This window comes from Stegodyphus dumicola, chromosome 1, assembly GCF_044657685.1.
Source record: "Stegodyphus dumicola isolate Sdum_Otavi_A_Nest chromosome 1, ASM4465768v1".
NCBI classification, from domain to species: Eukaryota; Metazoa; Arthropoda; class Arachnida; order Araneae; family Eresidae; genus Stegodyphus; species Stegodyphus dumicola.
In genome coordinates this window covers 288,521,438-288,543,666 of record NC_140768.1, presented here as the reverse complement: position 1 = coordinate 288,543,666, position 22,229 = coordinate 288,521,438, and the positions used below count along the sequence as shown (strand labels likewise).

Genomic DNA, 22,229 nt, shown 5'->3' with positions numbered 1-22,229 from the left:
GAAACTAAACATATTTCCCCATTTTAGTTTCATGATTAATTTTTGGAAACTTTTTAGGGGAAATTCATTTTTTATAACTAATCATGCTAATGTTATGAGGGGGTATTTAATGATAACTAGAATTATTTTTAAGCAATTATGTATACTTATGTATTTTAGTTCTTTTCAAAGTGTTCTGCTCTGGTATTGATATGCATTTCTCACTGACTTTGCTTATTGTTGGAAAAATATAAACAATTCTGGAACTTTTCACATGAAGTGCGGTGGAACCTCATTTATGCGACCATTCACAATGATTAACTTATTGTTTGTGTTAATCCGGAATACATCTTATCCAGAAATGAATGAGAGTAGAAATACGTAGTGTATACACACTTTAAGAAACCCATGTTGTGTTCTGTAGATGACAAGTGTTATCATTTTTTATAGCAAATTAACATGTTTTAATTGAATATTATTTTTCAAACAAACTGTAAACAAACTGAATTACAGCTCTTTAAGTTAAAGGATACATGTGTGTTTATTTTGTTAGATTTTTTTCATTGTTTTTGTTTTTTTCTTTATGTTTTTCGTTATTAAAATGTGGGGAAATGCATCCAGCTCAATGTTTTTTTTTCTTCTGTGTTTTGTTGGGAGAATGTGGGAAAACGCATCTACCTGGCTATTGCAGTTGTAATGTCGCCGAACTTCCATGATGGAAAAACTCAGACCAGTTGTCCTTTTATATATTTAGTTTAAAACTTAACGTAGACTTTCTTGGTTAATTGAAAAGTAATTTTACAGCATAATTACAGAAGGGAAAGATATCAGCTTTTCCGATGCGTGATGCATCTTACTTGCTTGGCGAAAAAAGCTGTCATTGTCTTGTGTGTCGATTCTCGTTTTGAACTATTCCACACATAGCAGAATTATTAAATTGGAATTTAATTGCCTACAGATAATTATTGCTAAATTTTCTTTTACAATTCACATTTGTAATTTTTTTTTTTTTTTTCCATGTGTATAGCTAAAGAAGTCACTTGGCTGAAATGATTATTTGATGATATTGCTCCATTGAATAAAATTTCCACATTGCAAGTTGATAATGCTAGTGCTGTTTGTTCAAGAATCCAGAATTTTGCAATAAAAAAAAAGCACTTTGTACATGAAAAGTTCTTAAATGGTAATCTTAAAATAATGCTCATTGTTGGTGAAAAACAGCTCACAGACATCCTCACAAAGCTTTTATTTAAAGAATTTTATTTTTATTTAAAGAAATGTTTTTAAGAACTAAAAACAGCTCCTGGTATTGTAGGTGTTACAAAATTGGAAGTTATAGGAGAGGTGTTAAAAATATGAATTTCAGTCCTATCATTTAAGACGTTTTTAAAAATAGTTAAACTAATTTTTTATTAATTTTCTTGTAAAATTGTTTGTTTTTTGTGTTGTTTGTCCCAGCAGATCAATTGTTATTATGCAAATGTGTGTGCAAGCACTGCTTGTGATTTATCATGTTTTACTGTTTTTCTGTAGTTTAAAGTAAAACATTTTTCTTGAGGTACTAAATTTGTTATCTAGCTAATATTCACTAGCAATGTTTTCAAGAAATATTTAGTAAAAATGTGTTTTATATTTCATTCAGTTTCCTTTTGAACAAATAATTAATAGGTGGATGTTTTCTCAAATGCAGAATATATTTTCATGAATTGTTATAATTTTATGCCTGGTTTTTTATAAAATAGTTATGATTTTTTTATACTGTGTGATAAATTTAAAGAAGTTTTTATTTTTGAGATAATGAATTTATTTTATGGAGGATTTGTATCTTAAATGTATATTTTTTAATTCCTTTTCAAAGGTGGTGAGAATGAAATTGCCATTTCCCTTATTGTTCAACATGTACACACTCAGTTACAATTGGTAAGTGAACATATTTTTAATAAAGCCTTAATTCCCCTCTCCCTTTGTATGTGAATTCCATGGCATTTAAAGAACTTCTAATTGTCTTACAAATTTATTAACACTGTATCATTTGTCAACAATTCATTCAATCAAAAAAGTAAATGCTTGTGATATTTGAAATGTTGTTTGCTGTTTATTTGAAGTGCTAAATTTTAGGTGCTTCTTATTCAGAGAAGATTATTAATATTGTTGCTAGCCTGCTTTAGCTAACAGAGGTGCTGTTAGATTACATACTGAATATTTAAACTCTGTTTTAAATGTTCACACAACTATTAACCCTGTGGCTGCTCATCCCACGATTTCCACGGGCAATTCAAATGTAGCGAAATCTGCTCATCCCACAATTTCCGCAGGCATGTGTTTTTCTTCCTTTATTGAGGAGCACATCCCGTTTTTCCCCCATTTAACCACTGAAATAAATTATATACAGTATTAGACGTTTAGTTTAAGCTTTGGCCAACAGATATCGTTAGTTGTCCACTAAATTGTGCCGTTTGAAGGCACGTGGTATTATCGCTCACACTCCACTTTTTTGCTGCTTTTTTCTTACAGAAATGGCTGCTAGAAAACATTCAGCGATTATCTTGATTATTTAATTAGATTATTGATTAGATTTATTGATTAGATTAATATTTAGATTGATTATTAATTAGATTTATTGAATCTGGTGCAAAGACTGTGAAGTTGGACTTTGCCTTGAACCCTGTTTTGAACTATATTTTACTAAACTGCATTTCTAAGATATTTTTTCCTCAGTGCTTTATATTTTCTTAAATTTTATATATTTTACTTTTTTATATTATGCAATAAATAAAAATTAACTGTAATTCAACTGAAATTTATTAAAAAAAAAATTTTTTTTTGTGATAACATCTGAAATTGGTTTTTCTGGCAACTTAGTTTCTCATGATAAAAATCTATATAAAAAATATTTTCTAGAAAGGAAAGATGCATTTTTCAATTCTCCAATATATATATAGATTTAAAATATGCCCAAAAAATTACACAATTTTTGATTTCGGTCCACAAATTGAGCAGTCAGAGGGTTAAGAAATGAAATCTCGAATTAATAAAGCATAGTGATATAGTCTAGAAGGAGATATACATTATCCATAGTTATCAAATGAAATAGCTTGATCCTTTCAAGTTAAAACGCATAAATGTTTAATTTCAGAAAAACTTGTTATGTATACCGCATAATATATATTGAATTTATTTTCGTGAATACAGTATATATTTTGTGGTATGTAATTTGTGTATACATAATATGTATTGTGTGGTAAAATTTATGTGTAGTAAACAATATTATATTTAGTATCACACAATGTATGTTGAGTTTTGTATATCTGAAACTAAACATATTTCCCCATTTTAGTTTCATGATTAATTTTTGGAAACCTTTTAGGGGAAATTCATTTTTATAAATAATCATGCTAATGTTATGAGGGGGTATTTAATGATAACTGGAATTATTTTTAAGCAATTATGTATACTTATGTATTTTAGTTCTTTTCAAAGTGTTCTGCACTGGTATTGATATGCTTTTCTCACTGACTTTGCTTATTGTTGGAAAAATATAAACAATTCTGGAACTTTTCACATGAAGTGCGGTGGAACCTCATTTATGCGAACATTCACAATGATTAACATATTGTTCGTGTTAATCCGGAATACATCTTATCCAGAAATGAATGAGAGTAGAAATACGTAGTGTATACACACTTTAAGAAACCCACATTGTGTTCTGTAGATGACAAGTGTTATCATTTTTTATAGCAAATTAACATGTTTTAATTGAATATTATTTTTCTGCATGTTATATTGAACAATTACCTAAATTATTTGTATACCAAGAAAACCTTTTAAATCTTTTTTTTTTTTTTAATATGTAATTCAGTTTTCTTTTCATTTCTTCTCTCTCTCTCTCTTTTTTTCTTTTTATGACTTCAGTATCTTTAAAAATCATTAAGTTTATCTTCAGTTTCTAAAGTAGCTCTAGAATCTGTTTTTGCATCACAAAGAGACATATAGTTTGAAACGTTATAAAAGCTTCTATCATGCAAACTGGATTTTCGTTTTGAGTGGTACAGTCTTTTTTTTTTTGTCTTCATCTACATCTGAAAAATAAGGATCACTGCCTGATAAGTGTTTCATTATCTCATTAATGGCATCAACAATCTCAGCATCCATTGTAATATTGCATATTATGATATTGTCATCCATTGAACATATTCACCAAATGGAAGCATAATTCAAGTTGTGCATCTGTTATATCATATTCAAGCTGCTGTAGTTTCATTATAGTGTTTTCTGTAGTGGAACTATCACTTCTGACAAATTTTACTTTGCCGGAACAGTTACAGTTATTTCTGATGTTATTTCTCTTCATATTGCTTTAAATGACATCAAGGCATCTAATGGATTTATCTTGAACTCAGCCTTTTTATCAAAGCAATGAATGATTTTAATGAATTAGTTCTCTTTGTTAGTAACACTTCAAGCTATGTCCCAAGCTTCAAGCTTTTCCCTTGATCACAAGGTAGTTGATTAAAAGAAGAAACTCCAGTTGTATGGCTTTCAATCCTGAAACTGCGCAGTGGGACCATAATTATTCACAATCAGGCATACCCTTCTGCCTTGTTGCTGGTTGTTTTGCTCATGTGAAAAATTTCTGAGGTAATCTATGCTCTTTTTGTGAAGTCATAATTTATTGGTATTCACAGATTTAAAGCATTTAGGTGTTTCTGATTTGCCAATAATTAAATTTTGAGGATAGTTTAACTAATGATAGTTTTACAGTGCTATTCATATTGCAAACCACGCGCACAGTAAACTTTTCTTTATTGCACTTATCCGCAGAGCATTTTAGACCTTTTATAATTAAGGTGTAAACAGAAAGTACTTGTAAGAAAAATGCAGTGTCATCAACATTGTGCATATCAGATATTGCATCCTTCTTCAAAACTTCAAAGCAGTTTCTCTTTCATAAATATGCTCTCAAAAATATTAATTGTCTCTATATTTCGATCAGTTTTGTAACCACAAACCTTTTTAGTTTTTTAAATTACGCTTTGTCCATTCCTGAATGTTTGTAACCGTCCAGTTGAGCATTCAGAATCACTCGCATATAAAGCATCAGGCTTTCTGTTGTGTAAGTGCACCAAGGACTAACATTTTGTGCTTGAATCTTTCTGACCCACTTTAAGCCATTTTAAGCTTTTTCATTTTTGCAGTCTGCATTCCTTTTCAAACAGACACACAGTTTTTAGCTGCACAAGCAGTTTTGATTTTTCCTTAATTTTTTAAAATTATTAATAGTGTACTTTTTTCACCCCTAAATTTTATAAAAATTTCTATTCTTTTATTTCAACTTAGCATTATTCACATCATTCAGAATGTCCATTTCCCCCCTTCCTAAGCTCAATGATTTTTGCATTTTGTGACACTTTTTTTTTTTTTTTTTTTAAATAATAGAGCAATTCATCATTGAAAAGAAACCAACAGGACACCATTTTTCATAAAGTACATTTTTGATTGATGATTTCAACTGCATTAGGACCCAGGGGATTATTGGGGGAAAAAATCCTTACCCGATCAAAGAAATCTTCTGGGCACATCAGACCTTCCGCCAGACTTTCAGAATAATAAAAAAAGCGGTGTTGTAATAATCCCTTTTTAAAAAGAAAGCATTGTTTCTGTCTTTCATGAAGGTCTACAGTTCAAAGAAAGAATAAAACTTGAACAGTGACATAGAGAAAGATTTGGAAATACAGTCAAAATTCGTTAATCCGGACTCGTCGGGATGTCGGCGATTCCGGATTATCGATTTTTCCGGATTATAGATCATCAGTTTAAATCTCGTAAGATGGCATGCAGAAATTCTAAAATTAAAAATATGAAACCGTAATTTATGAAATAAAGAACAATTATGATCTAAAGGGTATCAAAATTTACAAAAAAAAAAAAAAAAAAAAAAAAGCTTAATATTTATTTGTTTACTTTATTAAACATTTCTTTCAATGTAAGTTGTTTAAGTTGCTTCATTTTATGTGATAATACTTTCTCTTTAATTCTATAAACAGACATAATTTCTTGTTCAGTTACAAAGTCCTGCTGTTCAAGTCCCGTTAATTGCTGTGCCGAGAATACCGACTAACTTGTCAATCGAAATTTTTTCATTTTCACTAACCTCTCTGTCACATTCTTCATGTCTTTATCCACTTTTTGCAGCAATTCCACTTTTTATTTGTTGAACATCGAAACATACTTTCGTTTTGTAGATCCTTTGGAAGTTCCAGCATCGGAAATTCTATTTGACATAATCGAAAGTTCACGTTTACTTTTATAAAATTGCTCTTACAGTCTGCAAAAAATAATAAGCGGGATCCAATTCGAAGATTAAGGAACAACGCAATCATTAACATTAACTGAAATAGATAATTAGGTAATTTTAGCTTACACCGTCCGTTATACATTAAACGCGCAGGCGAAAACGTATTCTGCACTTGCGCACACGCATATGCGCAGTAGTCAAGGTCTTACGCGCACGCGTAAAACGCCTGTGCGCATTTGCCAATGCGGCGCATGCGCAGAAAGTTTTTAGCTTTGAGGTCCGGATTATAGGTTTCCGAATTAACGACTTTTGACTGTATATGTTTCATTTGTGCTAATCTGAGCAAAAGTTCGAAGAGCCGATAGTTAATAATTTATGTTAATGAATCTGAAAACACTGAAATTCCTGTACAGTTTCATGAAGAATAAAGAAGCAGTTCATTTTAAAAATATTTTGCATTATCCCATTATAAAATACAAGGTTTTTATTTTGAAAAAACTGGGAAAAAATGATTGAAGAGAAAATGAATATATAGGTATAGTGTAAGTTATTTTTTGCAATTTCAGCTGTGAGAGGTGATTAGGAAGCCGGGTGAAAAAATATTAATAAAAATTAATAATAATTACAAAAAGTTACAAAAACACTTAGTAAAAATTAATTTATGGTTCACTGTTTACTTTTATGATAATTAACATCATAAAAAATAGATATATTACCTTTTTCACACCAAACAACTGCTTTATAATAAAAAATTCCTAACCAACTTTTAGCTAATTATCAAAATGCACCACATGGTTTGCACAAGAAAAAGGCAGCATAGTGGTGCTATTAATGGTAAATAAGTTTAATTATAATCTAGCATACCTAATTTTACTAGAACGGATCTCAGATGGGCATTAGAAATAAAATAATGCAAGATACAGTATCACCCGTGTGAGACATGGGCATGTGCAAATCTGCTGGTAATTTTGCCCGTGTCAGACGCGGGCAAATGCATTAATGGGTTAATGAGATTTAACTGTATTATTCAAGGAAAGTTTCATATTTTCTTCCACTTCTTCCTATCAATACTTTTTTTTTATCAATATATCCTTTGAATTGTTTTTATTGAGTTTTTTTCATGAGTATTGTGAATGAGATGCAAAGACCATGTGTTTCTACCCCCAAAATTGGTAGAGAGGCAGTTTCTTCAATAATCTGGTCAATAGTCTTTTAGCTTCATTAGTAGCTCTTATATTTTCTTATTGCTTTCTCATTACTGCTTGTCAAATTGAGTTCAAGCTGTAGCAGTCTTTATTTGAGAAGATGCCATTTTAAAATCTGGATAACCACTCATATACTAATGAAACTTTATTAAAAGGTTGCTGAAGGATAGCAGTGTCCTCAGATACAATTTCCATGAATAAAAAATAAAATTTCACATATTTTGTTATTGTTGCACATCATGAAAATGGCAGCATGCTATAAGTAAGAATATACACAAATCAGCAATGAGGATGAACTATACTCAAATTGATGCCACTTGGCAAATAGATGCAGAAAATCCTGAGCTAATAATATGGTTAATAACATGGTCTAATGACTAGATTCATCTTTACAAAATGCTCACCTGTGTTGTCATTCTGGTTATGTTTAGGTACTCTTATGTATTAATAAATCACAATTAAGTAATTTTGAATGTATTTAGGATTTTTGCGATGGATATGTATTGAAAGGCATGACATAAGTTTAAAATCTTTATTATAACTAATTGCTGATCATATAAAATTATCTTTATTTAATTTATTCTAATCCATTTTATTAACTACTTAAAATTAAACTTTTTTATATTTAACAGAGAGAAATTTTTAGTTAATAATGTGTTATTTAATTATGAACTGTTTTCCTTACATCATCATAATTGCCACCTTCCTAGGTAGCCCTGAAATATTTGAGAATTTTGTTGATTACACTTTTTTTGGGGGGGGAGAAAATATATAGAAAGTGCTAAAATAAAATTTAAATTGTATTTGTGTATAAGTCTATCCATAATATGAGTGATATTTTCCATCTTTTATTTGTAGATATCAAACATAAGATGAAATTAAATGTGTTCTTCAGTTCTCCTTGTGAAAGTTTCAATTTCTTTTTGGGAAAATTATATGTCATAGCAGAGTTGAAAATAAGTTTTATAAATCTTTAAATAAAAGTTTTATAAATCTTAAATAAAAAATTATTATGGGTTCCATAACCTATTGGAGTAAATCTGTTGTACATTGTTGAAGAAATTAACAGCTTCTCACTTTAAATTTATTTTGTTGTCAAGTGTAATGTTTATTTTTCATTTTCTTTTTAGAGAGGCCTAAAATTAAGGTAAGTTCTAAGATGGCTTGACATTCTTTAATAAGTAAGTTCTTATGTGATTGAAAGTTTTCTTATAAGTGTTAATCTGTTAAAACTAATCCCCCCCCCTTTTTTTAAAGTTTGTGCATTGTGCTTATTTTTTATATAGTTTTATATGGTGTGAATGATTATAGTGTTTTTATTTTTGTAAACTAAAACATTTATGACAAATGATTATAATTAAAAATGTTACAGATTAAAATAGTTGTGACCATCATTTCAGTAAATTTATTTAATGCATGCCTTTGTCTATGTGTGAGTATGTTAATTTAAATTTTAAAATAATCATGTGTAATTTATAGAAGGAAATTGCAAAAGCAATTTTGTGGAAGTGTTAGTAATCAATAAAAATTAAGTTCTGAAAAAGTTAAAATAGCCAACTGAGTAATCGTTCCATATTTCAACTTCATTTCTAAATAAAACTAAAGTAATGAAGTAGTCAAGAGATGGCCATACAGAAACACATAAGTAACAAAAAACTGTGAAATTAAAATTTTTTGTGAATTTCATTCATCCATTCATAATTTTAGAAGTATGGTTTTTAATATTTGTATATTTAAGAATATATATTGTTACAAATTTTGCATGTATGTAGTGAAGTTCTAGCATTCTAGCAATTTTGTAATGTAAATTGTAGTATCTTTTGTATAAATAGTTTGAAAAGCTTCAGAATGTGAAGCATTGCCAGTAAATAGAGGTACAATGGGTAAGTTCATTTCACATTGAGGTAAATAGCACCAAGCTGGTAGTGGTTTTGGCAACTAATTTTTATTGCCAGATTTGGTAAGAGATTGCCAATTGTCGCCATGCTTGGCAACTAGTTGACTACATTGTGATCTGATTCCTGTGTAACTATAATTGTACCGGCCCTATGCTACTGTATGTGCATTCTAGCAATTTTGAAAAACTGAGGCTACTGGGAATTTCTCTGGCGGAGAGGGGAAAACTAAATGTAGGACTGGAGAGAGCGTCAGTTTTCAGTTTAGCTAAGAGTACTGAGAGATTATCGTTTGGACTTACGCTTTTGAGGCTGTTTGCATTGCCACGAGTTTGGCGTTCTTAGTAATTTCAAGTGGTAACTACAGATTGTGCTCTGCCATTCTGAGATGAGCTGTAGAAGTACTTTTGTATGGAAAGTTCCAGATCTGTGAAATGTTTTTGGAAAATAAATTTCATTATGCTTTCAGTGGTTCTGATTGCATTCAGTTAATTATGAACCTGTATGCATGTAACTATACATATATATATAATACATATTAGGACATACTATAATCAATATTTCTTTAGTAAATAAATTATATATATATATTAAGAGTAATCATAACATACAGATATGATAGAATTTGGGAAATCTTGATATCATAGGTTTACTGGTTCTTTTTGGAGGGGGGGGGGGCTTTATAGCCATGTTCCAGGATTTCCAACTTAAAATTATGTACATTGTGACTGTCTTAAGGCTTTTAAGATTTCAGTTCCATTAATAAAGAAAACTGATTTGGCAATTTATGGTATAGTGAGTTCAAATGGCTTTCTTTTCATTCTAATGGTATGGTGTATCTTCACTTTAAAGTCTTATTGCTCATATTTTTTAGAGTTGAAAAGTGATTTCAACTAACATCTTCATGCAGTGATTTCAGTGTCTGGATAATTCTGGTAAACTTCATGAAAAAAAATTTACAGGCATTGAATTTAGGTAAATATAAAGGCTACATTGTAGCTCTTGTAGTTGAATTTGAAACGGTCAAGAACAATTATTTGATTATTAAATGTTCTGCAGAATGTATCAAAAGCAACAGAAAAATAATTCTTGGATGTTTGATATGGCATTGCACAGTCATTTTAGAATTTTGTGTCTGCGAAGAATTCCTCCTCCCTTTTTTTCTTTTGGTTTTAGGAATTAAAAGATTCTCTAAGAATTTCCAAATAAATTTCAGGTTTCCGTGTCTGACATATGTATACATAGTCAATAACTGATTTCTTTTTGAAATTATGCTCTGTGATCACTCTTTTTGGGTGAAGAAACTTGTTAACTATAAATTGGTAAATTTCATTTAATCAGAAATGTTAGTTTTGTTTGTTGATTTGGTTATTTAAGTTCAAATGTTTGTATTTTTATATAGAAAAACGATTGCATAGTGTTTTGATGATTTTGCAAATGCTTTAAAAACTAAAGTCTTTTTAAAAGAGATCTCATAAGAGCTCTTGAAATAGCAAGTTTTTTTAATGTTAATTTTTAATTAAAAAACTATGAAAAATTAGAAAAACCCATCCAAAAATGAAACTAACCATAGTACTTTAAAACGTTGCTTAATTATGATCTATAAATATTACTACCATTTAACATGAAAATAATGGATCATTTATAAATTATGAGAAATTTAAATGATGTAACCTTAAACTTGCATATTTTCCATTATTCAGGTTCAATATTTTTGTTTTCCAAGGAGTGATCTGACATTATACTAAAGTAATCCTGACTATTAATGATAAAGCAGTGCACTAATTTTTGCACACTGCTTTATCATTAATATTCAGGTATCTAGTCTTTAGCATAAAAGATCTTTCATTGCATGTCTATTTTTTTGTGCCAAAATCTTAGGCTTTTGGGCTGACTGTTATATTTTGTAGCATAATTTCTACAAAATTTTTATTAACATTAAGCTTGTCTGTAACGAAGCTACCAGTTCAACCTGTACTCCTTAGACAGTTTCCATATGCAGATGTCGGATGATCTAATTCATCATGAAAATGCTCATTAAGATTCAGATTGAGAGTTTGGGTTGTTCTTTCATCTTTTCAATAGAGAGTTTTCATATTATTCTTTATCTGAGCAGTACTGCAATGGTGTTATTGTTTTGGTGAAGAAAAAGGTCTTTTATAAGTTATTGATGTAGTATAAAAATACTATTATTCAGCATCTTAAGTGTTGATTATAATCTTTGGTTTTCCTAGATGATACAGGGTCAAATAAATTATGAATCGTGAAATGAAGCCCCACAAAATAACATTGTTCCACCAAATTTCATTGTTGGAGTGGTAATCTGGAAGGAACTATAGCTCTGATATTCACCATATCCATACAAAGCTAATAAATCCAGCTGGAAAGTACTCTTAGGTTTAGTATAGGAATTTGATCTTCTTACACCATGGTACTTGCTATCCCCTCATTTTTCATGATTAGGTGATCTTGACACAAGAGCATACCAAGATTATCTAAGGAACATAGTTTGTGAATAACTACATGAGTGCTGTAAGTCATATTATATTTACTTGACAGTTATTTTATTCAAACTGTATAGAGGTTATGTGAAAACGACAGTTGTAAATTTAGTATTTGTTTGGTAGAGTGTTGTAATCCTTTCATGAAATTACATCCTGATCCACTTATATGTGATATTAGCAAGTGTTTTGAGAATCCACAGAGCATTTGAGATTATTCATTATGAATTTTTGCTAAAGTACTCTCTTAATATTATTTAGCACTGGATATAGAAGTAATAAGTCATGCAAAAATAGTTTCTATTTTTTAACCACCAGCTTTTTAAAGCAGTATATTTGAGGATGAGAGTGGTTAAAATAAGAACCATTGGAATGTATGCATTTTTGTTAAAACGAAACAGATCTGTTGGTGACATAGAATTCTGTATCATTAATGAATTGTTTCAAGACATTTCAAAATGATATTTGGCTGTTGGAAATGATCTTCAAGGAAGTTACGAATATGCTTGAAATGATAATCAGCTGGAGAGAATATAATGAATAAGAAGGCTGTTATGTAATTTCATAGCCTGGTTCTTATAATACCTGTAGTCGCTTTGCAAGACATGTAAAGCATTGTGTTGGAAGAGATCCTTCAGATTTATTATTGCAGTGCAGCAATTCATGCATTTTGTTGATTCCCTTGATTATTTTTCTGCTGTGGATGGTTTTGTCAAGATTCCAGAAGTTTTACTCACACTAAATGTAAACTTTTGTTGATATTGCTTCATTGCAGATACGGAGTGATACATAGTTAACAACTGACACAGGATCAAGTATCCCATTTTGTGTTTAGCAATGTGATTGAGAAATGTGTGGTTTTCTTTTACCAAGGAATATAATTTTCTAGTTTTGGTTCAGTTATTGAACACTTGTCACTTTTGTAGTTTTTTTGCAGCTTCCTTAGTCGTCATATATGGGGCTATTAAAATCTCTAAATCAGTTTTTATGAATCACAGATGGATGTTTATGACTCTCTTTATCTTCAATACTTTTATTTCAGATAAAAATAAGATTTTTTTTAACCATTATTGAATTATTAATCAAAACAGTAAAAAATGCAATTATTTGTATACCTAGCTAATAATTTATTTTTTCTTACTTATTTTGGATATGGTAATTTCATTATTTTATGATTTTAATGAAGGATATTTTGAGTTTTCTCTTTTTGCTTAGGACCAAGTTGGCTCAGTGTCACACTGGGCAGCCCTTACCTGAAGTTCTATCTATCCTTCCATCCACATCTCAAATCAAAGGGCTTTATACGTTTATACGTGACAAACGTACATCTCGAGATGAATTCATTTTCTACTCAAAACGCTTAATGCGCCTTCTAATAGAATTTGCTCTTTCTTTATTACCATTTAAAGTAAGTAAAAAATATTTCAAAATTTATTTCTTTTTTTGTCTTCAAAATATTATTAAGGATTACCTTGTCAACCAATGACCTGTAGGTCACCGAATGACTCATTTCGTAATTTCGGTTGACCTACTTGAGTTCCGAAAAGTATAATATATAAAAATAAATTATAAAACATAAATGTGGAACGTACACTTGAAGAATACATAAAAAATAAATTGAAAATAAATAAATAACAATTCTATTTTTGCTTGATTAAAAAGTTGCAGTAACGAACATGCATTTTTATTTTTAAAATATGAAAATTGTAACATAATTTCAAGGAGCAGTTGATAAGTTTGGCAACACTGATTCATTATCCATCATTCCCAGACTTTGGCTTTACAATTCTGTCTGCATTTGATTCAACTTCAAATGCAGGCAAATACTCTTGTACATGAAATTTTTTTAAAGAACAGTGAACAGCTTAACTGCCGAAAATTTAGATGCTTGAATTTGTCTTAAGATGATTTACTATAAGCCAGGCTTAACTGTATTGACATCACAAGTTCAACATCAAGGGAGCCATTGATACCGAAGATAAAAATAAAATTCATCCAGTTATATTTATTTTATAATAATTAGAATTTTAATTTTTATGTTTAAAGCATATTTTGATTATTTACTCAATAAAATTTATCTAATTATGACGACTATTCTAAAATGAAAATGCCTCTGAACTAAAACATCTTAATACACGTGCTTTGGTTGATTTTGACCTGCAGCCAAAAAAAAGGTTGCCAGTGCCTTGATGAAAGAAATAATAAGCATGAATTTTGGATGTGTATGATAACTAAATATGCATACTTATTAAGAGCTATATATTAAATAATTACCAATTATTTAACACATTTTTCTAATAACTAGAGAGAAATAAAGGAATTCTAGAGGTAATAAAGATTCTGAATATTTGCACTACAGTCAAAAGGCTTAATCCGGAATGATCTATAATCTGGACCTCAAAGCTACAAACTTTCTGCGCATGCGTCAACACATAATGCATTTATGCATGCGCGTAATACTTTTACATATGCATATGTGCATGTGCATAATATGTTTACACATGCGCGTTTAATGTATAACGGATGGTATAAGCTAAGCTAAAGTTATCTAATTATTTAGTTCAGTTACTGTTGCAGATTGCATTGTTTCTTAATCATCGAATTAGATCCGGCTTATTATTTTTTGCAGACTGTTAGAGCAGTTTTATGAAAGTAAGCTTAAACTTTCGATTATGTCAAATAGAATTTCCGATATATATTTACTAATATGTAAAGGATCTACAAAACGAAAGTATGTTTCAATGTCCATCAAACAAAAAGTGGAATTGCTGCAAAAAATGGATAAAGGTATATCCTTTGTTTCTCTAAACATTCCAAAGTCTGTTTATCAATTTCATGCTGCTCTGCAGGGGGGGGGGACGTCGCGGCACGCAATGAACTGGAAGTTGATCTGTCAGCACTATCCTTATCTTCAGGGCAGATGTTTTTATTTTATTCAGCTTATAATTCCTTACTAAATGTAGTATTTAATCTCCATGTATTCCGTCTTTGATATGATTTAAATCAAATTCCTCGTCATTATAAATATCACGAGTACACATCAATAGTTTTCTGGTTGCAATTTTCTAATTTCGACTATGCGTAATGTATGCTTTATGCATATGCGCATTGAAAGAAATGTTTAATAAAGTAAACAAATAAATATTAAGCTTTTTTTTTTTTTTTTTTTTTTTTTTTTAAATTTTGATACCTTTTAGATCATAATTGCTCTTTATTTCATAAATTACGGTTTCATATTTTTAATTTTATAATTTTTGCATGCCATCTTACCAGATTTAAACTGATGATCTATAATCCGGAAAAACCGATAATCTGGAATCGCCGAAGTCCCGACGAGTCCGGATTAAAGACTTTTGACTGTATTACACAGTAGAAGTTGTTTTTCTCTTATACTTAAAATTATTCTAGATTGTTTAAGAATTGTTATTCTTGTCATGTATAAAGGGATATAAAATAGAATGTTAGTAGTAGTTATGTATGCAAGTAATTGGTCATATTGGGTTATTAACTCTCTAAATATGCATTACTTTGATTGCACATAAAAACATTTATTTGTAGATCAAAAATTTTGCTGAAGATTGAAGATGCAATGTGTAGTAATTCTGCATTTCTTTTACTTTTTAATTATTAAAAGAAAGTAATTTATAAATATTTGGAGTTCATCCTTTAGTAAGCATGTGTGTTTTGTTATCTTGATAATCCAAAATTCATGCGCATCATTCATATTGATTGACTATTTCATTTGTAATTAAAAAAGTACGAGTCTTGCCTTTGATATACTTTAAAGTGCTCCAGTACTGAATTTCTGTTTTCTTGAAGGCATATCAGCAGTCACATGGCTTATGGCTTATTCGAAAGAAAACTGTAGATTTGTTACGAGTTTAGTATTTTTGGAGAAGGACTTGCTGCATAGGTGTTTCTGAGGTTGTCTCCCAAACAGTTATGCAGCAAATGTGCAAGCAGAAATCCATTAGAATGTCGTCTGTGGAGTATTGTGCTGTTAGCTTGTCAAGTTCCTTTTCTTAATCAAGAAACCAGATCTCTTTTTTGATTTTGAAATTAAAAATTTTAAAGCATTTTTTAAACATATTTTATGTAATGTATTAATATTTGGAAATTAGTATTTCTAAGTATAATACATAAGTGCTTCAGCTGTACTTAAGAATCATCAGTTAAATTCTTCTGTTTGTTCTTGTGGAAAATCTCTTAATAATAAGAAATTATTATGTTTAGTTAATGAAATAAATGCTTAAGATTATATCTCAAGTAGTCTACATAATTACTTAGAACTCCAGTTAGCAAAATAAATCTTATCAAAATATTTTATGAAGAAACACCATTAAATCAAATCCAGGGGTGCTGTAGACGATCTGGAAATTCAAATATATATTTTCTCATAATATCCACAACAAATTATTTTTTTAATAACTATTTTTGATGGTTGCTTTCTTGTTTTTAACTACTGTTAGTTTTATCATTCAATATATTTAACTAGTTCCTGAAATGAATTCATAGATATGAAGTCTGGATTTAATGTGGCATTTTTTATTGATTTTTGCTTTATCAAAAATTTCTTCAACAGATAGTAACTTTTCACCTTCCCTTTAGTGTTTTTAAAATTCAATTTATCATCTAGATTCAATAAATATGTGTCATATACTTGTACCAATTGCATTATTTATTTTTTCTTTTATTATTGTTATTATATTCTTTTTTAATACAATTTTCGTATTGTTCCTGTTGTTATTATCACCATAAACTAACAGAATTCATTCACTTGTAGGCTGTTACTGTTGATACTCCACAAGGAATTCCTTATCAAGGGAAAAGAATTGCTACAGAAAAGGTTTTTAATTTTCATTTACTTTTGCATGCTTGAGATATATTATAAGAGGTGCCCATAATTGGTACAGCTCGATATAATAAAAAATACTCTTCAGTTTTTAAATACTTTGCGATACCTTCTTGTAATTGTTGATCTATTGCAGCTTTGTAATGCTGATAAAATTTCAGATTCTTCTTAAATCTGTACCACAGCTATTCAAATCGTTTTTCATTTGCCTCAGAATTATCTCATAAATCCCCTGCGTACTCATTCCGTAGCATGCAAGTTGTATAACTTGTCCTGAAGTTTTATGGATTTTCAAAATTTTGTATAGGTAACATCCTTTTCCGAGCTGTGACTGATTAATTAAGTTGTGCCTGATTCATTTAAATTATTTTTACCTATGTCCAATTGTGTATCATATTAAATGTTTCTGATGCATTACATGGGTTATGGGTTTTCTGCTGCTCACAAATCACTCCAATTTACTTTCTACCCTTACTAATGATTCAGAAATTCAGCAGATCCTTCCTGTAAAGCTTCCACAAACAAGACTAACTTTTAAAGATTTTCTTTATTATGTTTATGAATAACATTAAGTTTCTTAACTAACAACAAATAAAATAAATGCATTTGGACATGGATCAGTTTGTTTATTAATAACTTCGTAAAAGAAATGAAATAAATAGCTTTCTTTTGGACATTGAGTAAAGATAGTTTACGGTATTTCATATATGTATTTTATCTGCATAAAAGCCACATTATGGTCGCCCTTCTATGTAAGATAGTCTGACTTGAGTACAAATTATTTGTATGAATCTAATTAATTTCTTTGTAAATTAATTTTGCATTTTAGTGTTAACTTAATTCTGTGTACCAGTATGCTCTGTTTTATAATTTTATATATTTAAGGAGGATGGAACTAAAAATTGCTTTTGAATGTAATATAAATTTCCAGCTACACAAGCATGCCATGGTGGTTTTTGTTTTAAAACCTTTGATAATTGATTCTTATGTATTTTTAGCACTGAATCTAAAAATCACCTTTTACCATCCTGCCAAAATGTTTGACTAATTGTTAATTTTAGAAAAATATGAGACTTAAAATAGGCATAAAACAATTTCTTGTATTTTTTATGTATTTTTTTTTCGGCTTCTACTAAACATTCTCATAGCAAAACAGTTGAGGGGTCTCATGGAGTGTGGAATGGGTCTAGTGCAGGGCTGTGGAGTCGGAAGGAAAAATCCCTCTGACTCCGACTCCCTCATATATATATATATAACATATACACATGGGTTACAGCTTGTTTTTTTAATGTAAGAGAAGTAATAGATGCTACAGAAAAAACTGAAGGCATAGCAAATTATTTATATTAATTAGCATTTATTATGAAATGAAAAAACTGGCATTAGTTATTTCTAAGGAAGAGTATTAGCTTTGGCAGGATCTTTGTTGGAGGGCCATGGATCTGGTTTGATAAACTTCAGAGCGGAGAAGAGTCTTTCCAAACTAACTTGAGTAGTAGGAAGAGCTGTTAGTGTTAGGGCTAACTTTTCAGGATATATTTTTATAAGTTTTAAAAGAGGTGTCTTGCAAGTGCAATCTTATTTCTCTATTTCTTCAAAGGCCGTGTAGAAATTTTGTTTGTATTTTTTCATTTTTATATCATTTTTATTTCTATATATTTTTATATCTATCATTTTATATCTATAATGGTATTTTTATATCTGTCATTTTATATCTATTTCTATCTTATATTAGGCTCTTGGTTCTTTATTTTCATTCGCTTTGTATTAGCCTTTTCAATATTATCCAAAAATATTTCTCAAAATCTAATTCATCACTGGAAGAGGATGATAGAGACTCAAATGCAATGTCTGCAGTTTGACTGTGCTGATTCGAATTCTCTAATTGTTCTGAGAATAATTTCATTCTTAATGAAAGTTCATAGATGGCTTTCTTTGCCTTTTTAGTTTGTTCGTCATCCAAAAAAATCCAGTGTTTCAGATCTACATATATAGAATCCAGCAAGATCTCATCGTTTAGCAAACTAGTTTCTCTTTTCTTCATTGAAGAAATGATTCCTTCTGCAATAAATCCTCCATCTTAGAAAGAATAAAATCACATTCTTCCCTTCTCGCCTCCTGCCAATTCTTCAGATTGCAGCTTTTTTGTGGCTATGTATGTAGAAATGGGAGTTTCCAATTTGGCAAGATCATTCCACAGTCCTTCTGCTGAAGAAACATTAGGGTTGTCTACATCTTCTAAAAAAGTTCTTAATTCTAACAACCTCTTTATCATCAAATATGTGCTTCCTTATCGTGTTGCTTGATCAATAATTGCTCCTTTTCCTGCTCGCTTCTTAAGAATGGCATCAATTTTGGGAGTTCTTGCTGCTATTGCTACTTACCTAAATTTACCAGTGAAATTTGTAACTAATTGAATCAGTTTAATCACTAATAGCAATTATCACATCCATCCTCCTCCCTTATATTTATTTATTAATATGTCAATAAAATAGAAAATAACTATTAATGTATATAGTCCATAAATAAAAATAATAACTCAGCTTGTCATTAATTTTTTTTCAATTCATTTTGATTTCATTTCAAATTAAAACTGTCCAACAAAAACTGAAGGAGTTGACCTGTTTTTCGCAACTCCAGCTCCGACTCCTTTTACCTCAAAATCTGCCCGACTCCACAGCCCTGGTCCATTGACCCCCTTCAGTTTTCAAATGATAATATCTATAAATGAGCCTATTTTTTATTTTATTGCATTTTTCATTTGTTTCCATCAATTGCTTTTTAAGAAATATTAAGAGATACATTGGGCATTTGATACCCTTCCCCCCCTCCCCTTACCTCTAAACGTCCCTAAGGGAATCAACAAAATTTTTTGAGTCGGAGACAGTACAAGAGTTGAACAAAGATTTGTATTCTTTCTCAATAAAATTAAATATGATGATCATAAGTGGATTACAGGTGCCAATCTCAAAAATAATATCAGTGCTCGTACAAAAGCAAGGAGGGTACACAAAGTTTCCTCGTTTTTTGTGGATGGGCTTGCAGAGACAGAAAAATTATTTGACAAGGAATGATTGGCCAAAAAGAGCTTCAGTAGAACCTAGATCCTGAAGGTGCTACGAAAGCTTTCATAGATCTGAATAGTTTTCCTTTCACCTCTGTGTATCAGATTCATGAAGCAATTTGTCAAAGCCTTACCAAAAGAAGGTCAGTTTTTAAATACATGACAACTTTCCACTCTTATCAACCACAAAACTAAAAGAAGTCTTTACTGGTCCCAATATTAGAAAACTGCTCAAAGATGGTAATTTTTAGAAACAAATAAAAATTACAGAAAGAGAAGCCCAGGAAGCCTTTAAACCAAGTTTCTGGACAGTGAGAAAGATCTGAACATTAAATCATGAGTGCCATTAGGAAAAAGATGGGTAAGATTAAGACTATCAAGAAATGGAAAGGATGTATCAAAGAAAATGGACTACTTTAGTGATGGCTGACTATTGTTGGATATTGCACAGATGAAGTCCATGAAGAACATGAAAAGCACAAAGCAAAGCTTAAAAAAAAGAATAAATTAAAAAAAAGCATGGTACTTACGTACTATCGCAACCATCTTAGTAGCAGTAGCCACATTTTCAGAAAAGAAAAAAAAAAAAAAAAAACTGGCAACCATGCACATAACCATTCTTCTGGCAACCATGCTCATAATAATCGTTTCACTGAAGCAACGCCACCATTTTCGTGTGCGTTCTATTTTTTTGTATTCCAAGTGTCAACTTTCTAGTTAAAGCGAACAACGAGGAAATGAGTTTTCTAGATAGCCGCTGTTCCCGAAGATTATGCGAAGCCGAGTCTTTGCATTTATCTGATATTTTTCTAAACGAAAACAGATCCCTGTGTACTTCGGGTGAAGAAGAATGGCTCCCCTCCGAAAACAATTTACAGGAAGATGCAAAGAAGATTTGTGTTTTATGTTTTTAATGCATGACATAATCCTTATTCAATAATACAAATTTTTATTTTAAGTTGCTAAAGTATGCTGTATTTTCCTATGTTGATACTGTTTACCAAACTTACTATAAATATAGATAGTTTGGGAATCTTTCTATAAAAGAAGGCGCGAAAACCACCAACTTGCACATCCTAAGCAACGTTTTCATTTTCATCCGTAAAAAATCGCCAAACTGCGCCAAGATGGTTGCGATAGTACGTAAGTATCAAAAGCATTTTAAATCTGTTTTAAAGTATCACATTTTTGCAATTTTTTGACTTTTTACAAATTTTGAAAGTTGCAATTTCCTAAAAACCCAGAATTGATGGGGAAAAATGAATTATCATTTTCAGATTCAGTGCTAAAATATACATAGGAATCAAGTAACAGAATTTAAAAAACATGACATAACCCAAATTTTGCAGGCTTGTTTTATTTAATCTCTTAAGCTGTAACTTTTGTGATGTTGGGCATGTACTAGGCACTGCTTATTTTGATGTAGTCTTCAGTTGAATGAATAAATTTAAATTTTGATGGAAAATACAGTAATCATATTTCAAAATTAAACTGAAAAGTATTTAACAAAATCATTTATTTCTGTAAAATTTATATCATTATTACAATTTAAACAATATCTTTCATTCTTAATCTGTATTTTGATATTTCAGAAGAGAATCCATTGACTCATTTGTCACCCGATATTTAACAGCAACTCGTTGTTGTTGCACTAAAAGCATTAAATAGTAGGTACTCTGTTAAGACACTATTTAACGTATTGATCAGGAATGGTCTTCAGTCATTTAGCCGTTTCATTATTACCAACGTTGCTCAAGGTGTACAACAGGGATGGCTGAATTAAATCCATGAGAAAATAGAACTTCTGTCTGTCCCAATTTTGATGGATAGCACCCCAGAGGATGGATCTAAAGGTTTCCCCTCCTTCATTATCACCAAACCTCTTGAGAAGACTTCTGGCTTGCCAGTATTTTAAGTCTCACGCATATATCATATATTTACTAGATTTCACTGGGATTCAAACCCAGCCTCAACAATATGGTAGCCAGCATTTTTAATTTACTGATTAGGGTAGTTGCTGTATGAATTCCATTTCCCTACCTGGTGAAAATTTTAATACTAATCTTTGTTGATCTAGTTTCATTAATAATTATCTATTTTTTAAAAGTATATAAACTTGATTATTCATCATTCTTTATCAGTTAACCCACCACCAGCTGAGCGGTAAGATTGCTGAATGCTGTAGTTCAACTTCAGTTCACATCTCTGCAAATGGACTGCTCGTGTGGGAATTTTTGTAGTTTTTTTTTCTTTCTTTCTTTCTTTTTTTTTTTTTTCATATGTATAATGTGAATATGAACCAGTTTCCCACAAAAAAAATCATCCATCCTTAGGCAGTGTGCTTTACAGTAATCCAAATAACCATAACTGCCTTACATCAGTTAAATTCTATTATCTGAAATCATCGAGGGGCAACCTGATGGACCAGATTAAATCTA

At 30.3% G+C, this 22,229-nt stretch overlaps 1 protein-coding gene across 3 annotated transcripts in view; it reads left to right on the top strand.

Annotated features, from left to right (window-relative positions):
- Positions 1 to 22,229, top strand: part of l(2)k01209 (uridine-cytidine kinase-like lethal (2) k01209) — a 73,947-nt gene that overhangs the window by 36,821 nt on the left and 14,897 nt on the right. For all 3 annotated transcript variants that reach the window (XM_085808363.1, XM_085808360.1, XM_085808372.1), the window contains exons 7-10: positions 1,838 to 1,899; positions 8,610 to 8,626; positions 13,091 to 13,283; positions 16,659 to 16,721. In XM_085808363.1, coding sequence (XP_085664489.1) covers positions 1,838 to 1,899; positions 8,610 to 8,626; positions 13,091 to 13,283; positions 16,659 to 16,721 — 335 coding nt within the window. The remainder of the gene's footprint in view (positions 1 to 1,837; positions 1,900 to 8,609; positions 8,627 to 13,090; positions 13,284 to 16,658; positions 16,722 to 22,229) is intronic.